This window comes from Psammomys obesus, unplaced genomic scaffold, assembly GCF_907164565.1.
Source record: "Psammomys obesus unplaced genomic scaffold, mPsaObe1.curated_primary_1811, whole genome shotgun sequence".
Taxonomy (NCBI): Eukaryota; Metazoa; Chordata; class Mammalia; order Rodentia; family Muridae; genus Psammomys; species Psammomys obesus.
In genome coordinates this window covers 2,601,960-2,607,959 of record NW_026596152.1, presented here as the reverse complement: position 1 = coordinate 2,607,959, position 6,000 = coordinate 2,601,960, and the positions used below count along the sequence as shown (strand labels likewise).

At 46.9% G+C, this 6,000-nt stretch overlaps 1 protein-coding gene across 1 annotated transcript in view; it reads left to right on the top strand.

Annotated features, from left to right (window-relative positions):
• The window catches only part of Stx8 (syntaxin 8), a 208,377-nt gene that overhangs the window by 40,447 nt on the left and 161,930 nt on the right, over positions 1 to 6,000 (top strand). The window contains exon 5 of the mRNA XM_055594406.1: positions 1,207 to 1,331. Within this exon, the coding sequence (XP_055450381.1) occupies positions 1,207 to 1,331 (125 nt within the window). The remainder of the gene's footprint in view (positions 1 to 1,206; positions 1,332 to 6,000) is intronic.

Sequence of the window (6,000 nt, the reverse complement as noted above, 5' to 3'; positions counted from 1 at the left end):
ACACACACACACACACACACACACACACACACACACACACACACACAAGTGCAAGAGGACAGCAGCTACAAGGAGAAGCTGTGTGCTGTCAGGGCAGAAGTGGGGTCAGATTGTGCGTGGTTTGCTCTTCCTTGTCCCTACGGTTAGTGCCTACCGAGCACTGAGTATGGGAGAAGTGGTTATTGACTGCGGAGACTGCTGGGCTTCATCCTTGCCGACACCCAGCGGTAGATGTCCCTGTCCCTGTGTTGCCGGTTAGTGACGTGCTGGCGGCTGTGAGCCCTGCCCTGGGGAGCAGGTGCAACGAAGGGGGTGACCCCACAGCCTGCTTCCTCTGGTCAGAAGGCTAGCCGTAGAAAGGCCCAGCACAGGGACACGACAAGAGACGCCATCAGGGACCGAGGAGGGACCAGCCATGGGGAGACGAAGGAGTGCACACACTGTCACTGGGAGCACCTGTGCACGGCAGCTGCTCCGTCCACGCCGCCACGCCCTCTCCCAGGGGCCGGGCTCCACAAGAGCAACAGTGTGAATTCAGCCCAACTCTGCGCTGCAGTAGTCAGAGGCAGTTTCCAGGGCACCATAATTCTTACATCCTTTGGACAAGGAGGCCGTGGCAGGAACTGTGTTCCTTCCCTGTTGCTAGACAGGCCAGGGGGTGTGGTGGGTTTCTTCAAGGGGCCACTGGTCGCAGCAGAGTGTGGTTGCATGACTAGTCACAGTTGCATTCGAAGCCCTGCATGTGTGTCTGTGAGCAACGAAGCACCCTTAATGGGAAATTTACTATCGTTTTACACTGTAACCTCTAAGTATATAGTATTATACTTGTGGAAAAAATAATATTTGTGCCTTCTGTGTTACAAAGTCTACGAAACAAAATTTGTTCAGATAGATACAGTGTCCCGTTGGCCCTGTGGCCTGACTTACCAATTCCTCTGGTTTTCAAGTCCAGGGTACCCTGGAGGATTAGGAGAGTGCTGGGATCTCCCACCGTCTCGTCATTGTGCTTTACCGGCTCTTTATCGTGTAACAGCCTCAGGTCTCTTACAGCCCTGGACACGCTCCCTAGAATAAGCTAAGAGCGCGGTCGACCGAGGAGATGGCTTTCCAGAGCACTTCAGGCTGGCAAGCTCCAGGCTCATGGGAGTGATTTTTCAGCCAGGTTGTGTTTCGTGAGATATGTAATGTGTTTGCTGTCGTTCTCAGGTCCAGCCTGATGAGCGAAGAAGCGAAGCGAGGAGCGCCCAACCCTTGGCTCTGTGAGGAGCCAGAGGAGACCAGAGGTTTGGGTTTTGATGAGATCCGGCAACAGCAGCAGAAAATTATTCAAGGTACCAATTACCTAGGACTGTGGGTCACAAACCGGGCTGCTCTGACACTAATCTTGACTATTCTCCTTCTCTCTCCTTCTCTCCACTGAAAATTAGAGTCCAGATGGTTGTTGCTGTAAAGCTCATGACTTTTTTTTTTTTTTTTTTGCCTCAGGATGCTTGAGGGAAATATTTCATTGCTGCTGTTGACTCAGGTGTCAGTCATCAGTTTATCCTTTCACCCTCAAGTTTGTCTGCACCCTCAGACTTTCCCTGGACCTCACTGTAGACCAGGCTGGCCTCAAACTCACGGATCCTTCTGCCTTCACTGCCTGAGTGCTGGGATTAAAAGTGTGCACCATTACACCTGGAAAAACATGTTTTATTTTGTTTGTTTTGTTTTTTAAGTTTCTCGTTTTTAAAATTCTCTGTTGCTAAGGGTTCAAGCAAGATGGAAAGTGCTCTGTGTTGCTTCTGTAGTCTCAGAATCCTAAGAGGATTAGTATGTGTGACCTCAGTCTTGTTTGCATATGCAGATATGCATATATTTAGTATAAGTACATGGATTTTAGGAAAATAGGACCATGAGGTACATATATAGGATGAAACCATCACTGTAGTCAAGTTCTCAGAAGGTCCTTCATGTCTCTCTGAGCATCTTCCTGTTGTCTCTCCCCATTCCTAACGACAGCTGGGCTGTTTTCTATCACTATTAATTGGCTTCTCTTCTCCACAGGTTCATGTGAGTAGACTTGCACACATACAGTTTTCCTCTCTGGGGAGGGTCTGGCTTCTCTCTCTGAAGATGATTTTTAAATGCATCTGGATTGTCACATGACTCTTTACACGTGTCGATTTCTTTTTTCCTAAAATGTCTTCAGAACTAGTTAACTCTTTTATTAACTTGTAAGGTATTTTCATATGCTCGCTCACAGTTCTTTTGTCAGACATCTTCGGGGTTTGCTTTTAAAAGTAAAACAAGTTTACTTAGGATCCTGCAAGGGTGGAAGGCTGGGCGGTGACAAGTGTAGGACCCAGAGCCACACCCACATTTTACAGATCTTTCATTCCATCTGTGTGTTTCCTTTTCACTCTCTTGGTGATAGTTTTCAAAGTGCAGATGTTCTTAAGTCCAGCTGATCAGTTCTTTCTTGTGTGATTTATGTTTTGATTATATCTAAGAGAACATTCAGTAGGCCAAAGGCACAGATTTTTTTTATTGACTAAAAAGGCACTGCCTTTTTATTTCTGGTAACTTTATAATGTTAGCTTTTTACATTAGGTGTGTGGACTATTTTGAATTGTTAAGTAGGCACGGGTGCCTAAGTATCTATTTGACTTAGAGGCATCAAAAGATAAAAAGGCTACTTTGACTACTGAGTCTCTACTTTTGTCAGATCTAATCACGTGGCCATAGCTTTGGCCACTGTGCTCTGTCCTTACCCATTGGTCTGCTTGTTTCTAGGGGTCTTGAATGTTGTGTCTTTCTGACGGACTCCAAACCAAGCAACACGAGTCCTTGGACTTCGATCTTTTCCTGGTAGTTTCGGCTATTCCAAGGTCTTTCATACTTCTATCTGAACTTCAAAATCAGCTTTGAATTTTTGAAATAAATGGCATCGTGGCATCTGTAATTGTGATTGTGGTAACACTTTTAGTTTATTAGGAAGGTTCTGGTGTCACATCAAGGAGAAAGTCCAGGCCCATAACACGGATGAGTCCCTGGTGGCAGCTCTACTCACTCTCTAAGTTTTCTTAGCATTGCTTTCCAGTTTTCACCTCGCACACCTCATATGTCTTCGGTCACACTTATTCCTAAGTTTTTTACACTTTCATCGTGAATAGCATTTTTAAGTGTTCAGTGTCCGATTACTACTCATATATAAAGCTGCCGCTTGTATTTATATTGTTTTTGGATCAGACAACTTTGCTTTCCTCTCACTGTGCTCTAGCAGCTTCTTTGTTGAATCTAGTTAATATACTGAGTAAGACAACTGTACTTGAAATTTCAGCATAATACCGTTAATTCACCCTTCTTGCCGTATTGTACCTGCTACAACCTAGTGCAGTGTTGAAAGCAGACAGTCTTGCCTTGTTTCTCCTCTTCTTAGTAGCAACTGCTTATTCGCATCCAAGTTTTGTTCTTTTTCGTTTTCAGTACTGGATGGTTCTGAATTTTCTAGAAATATTTTCATGAGTTGTTGTGGGGTACAGTTGTATTAATCGGGCTGTGCTCTTATTTTTATATATTTAAAATGTTTTATGTTATTCTGTGTGTAATTATAATGTATGTATAACGTGTAGGGATACACATATCATGGTGTACATTTGAGGTCAGAGGGCAACTTTGTGGAGTCCATTCTTTCCCTCCAGCCTTGCATGTGATCTGGAATCAAACTCGGATCATCAGGCCCATGAGGCAAGTGCTTTTCGTAGCTGACCCATCTCACTGGCCCTGGGTCTTGCTTTTAAAGACAGATGAAAGAAGTGTTTAAAATATTTTAGGGCATGGATCAGCAAACCCTGGCCTATGAGCCAAATCTTATTTTTGAATGGTGTGCAAGTTAAAAAACAGCTTTAAAATTTTTAAATGGTAAAAAAATAATCAAAAGAATATTTTGTGACTTGTAAAAATTATATGAGATTAAAAGTTCAGGGCTCATAAATTCAGTTTTATGGGAACACAGCCATGCTCACTCACTCACACGGCATTCGTGGATGCTTTCCCACTTGCAGTAGTAGAGCTGAATAACTCCTCCGGGGACCTTATGAACCACAAAGCCTCAAATGCTTCCTATGTGGCCCCCTTCAGAACATGTCTGCCTCCGGTCTCGAGGCGATTTCCTCCACTCCTGAGCCCAAAGCACTCTGGGTATTCTGCTTGGTGCCCTAGGAGTCCTGAGGTGACCTGCTTGGTGGAGTGGGAACAGTGTCTTGCCCTGGTTGACTTCAGAGCGTGGTTCCTTCCACCCTTTGAAGTGACTCAGCCCTGGGTCTCTTTCTCACTGTGTAAGAGCCCTGACTAACACTCCGGGAGGACCTGGAGCAGATGCCTTACACGACTACAGGGCTGTCTCCGTGCGACCCTCGTCTTCCTAGCACCCTATGTATTGACCCCTTTGGACTCAATTCAGCATGCCCACTGGGTTCCACACGGGCTCTCCAGCCCGCACCACAGTGGGAACATGCACAAGGCAGCAATCTGGGCGAACTTAGAGGGCATCACATTTGTTTCCCTCACCCAGAGCTCTTGCCGTGTCAGCTGATATATGTTTCTTGAAATCGTGGCTTTGGATAGCTTACATGTTTTCCCTGCTCCTTGCCCATCCAGTCCATCTGGACCAGAAACAGGAGTCTAATTCTGTTTTGAGCTCTCTTCACAATGAAATTACCTGGTAAACAAAACACTGGCGCTCCCTGTCTTTGATTTTGCATACTTCACCCCATTACTGTGTTTGACAGGAAGTGAACAGATGAAAAGCAACCCAGCTTAACACAGAGCCCAGCAACTCACACGCAGCCCGTTACTCTGCAGCAGCCATGGTTTCTGGGAGGACTGCCTAGCGCCAGTACACGTGGATTTCCCTGCCGTTGCTGTTTGCCAAGGGAAGCTGTTTTCAGTCAGGAGAAGTATTTCTGGCCCTGAGAATGTGCTGCACCCGGGGTTGCCCAGGCTTTGTGTGAGCGCACTCCCTGAATGCTGCTCAGCAGCGTCTCCAGACTGTGGCTTCTCCCACCGAGATGCCCACCCTTGCAAGCCTGCTGGCCTCTGGGTGTTGGGACAGGGAGTGGAGGAGCCTGCATTTTGGGTCACTTTCTTTTCCTATTCTTTCTTCCTGTTGTGCTTTGAAATGCTTCCATGATGCTTTGCTAGTGGAGCAAGGTATTTTTCAAGGTCAACACGAACGTGAAAGTAGTCTTTACCCTAAATACTTAGTAGCCTTTCCTGTGCTCCAGGAACCTAGGGGTGTGCTGTGACTCTTTATCGCTGGGTCCTGTCCTGGATAAAGAGGAGTCAGAAAAGGCTTTTTCAGATTGCCTGTTGGCCCATGGAAGCCTTTTTGTACTTTAGGGTGGAGACAGCAATACTCTAGAAACCACCTTCAAATTATTGATACATCACAGAGTTGAGGGCCGTGAATACCTTTCTTGCTCAGCAGAGAAGCTAGGTCTCCTGACAGCCAGCTACCTGAGGCTAGCCCGATACTTCAGCAGTAGCTTGGGATGTACCTAGGCCCTAGTAGAGGTGACCGTGGTGGGGACAGTAACTTGGTCTGTTCAGGATCAGGGTAGAGCGGAGGAAGGAGACCGTGCTCAGTGCGGGCTCCTGTACCCGAGTCAGACCACAGGGCGTGAAGCGTGGGTCCCCACTCTGCTTAGGGTTCTGCTGCTGAGGTTCCGAAGTTAGCACAGTCTGGCCTCTGCTATTCCCAAGCTGTTCTTTCTGGATTTGAGCGTTGGCTGCAGACTTCTTGGTCTCAGAGAGTTGCTTTTGTAACTGCTGGGACACAGTGCCTGCCAGAGGAGCCTGAGGAAAGAGTGGTTTATTCTGGCTCACGGTCTGATGGAGTCTGTCACAGGGAAGTCACCACAGCAGGAGTTGAAGGCCACATTGCATCTGCCGGAAGGAAGCAGGGAAGCAAAACGCTGCCCCCGGCCCTCTTCCTCCCTGGTATTCAGTCTAGGCCAC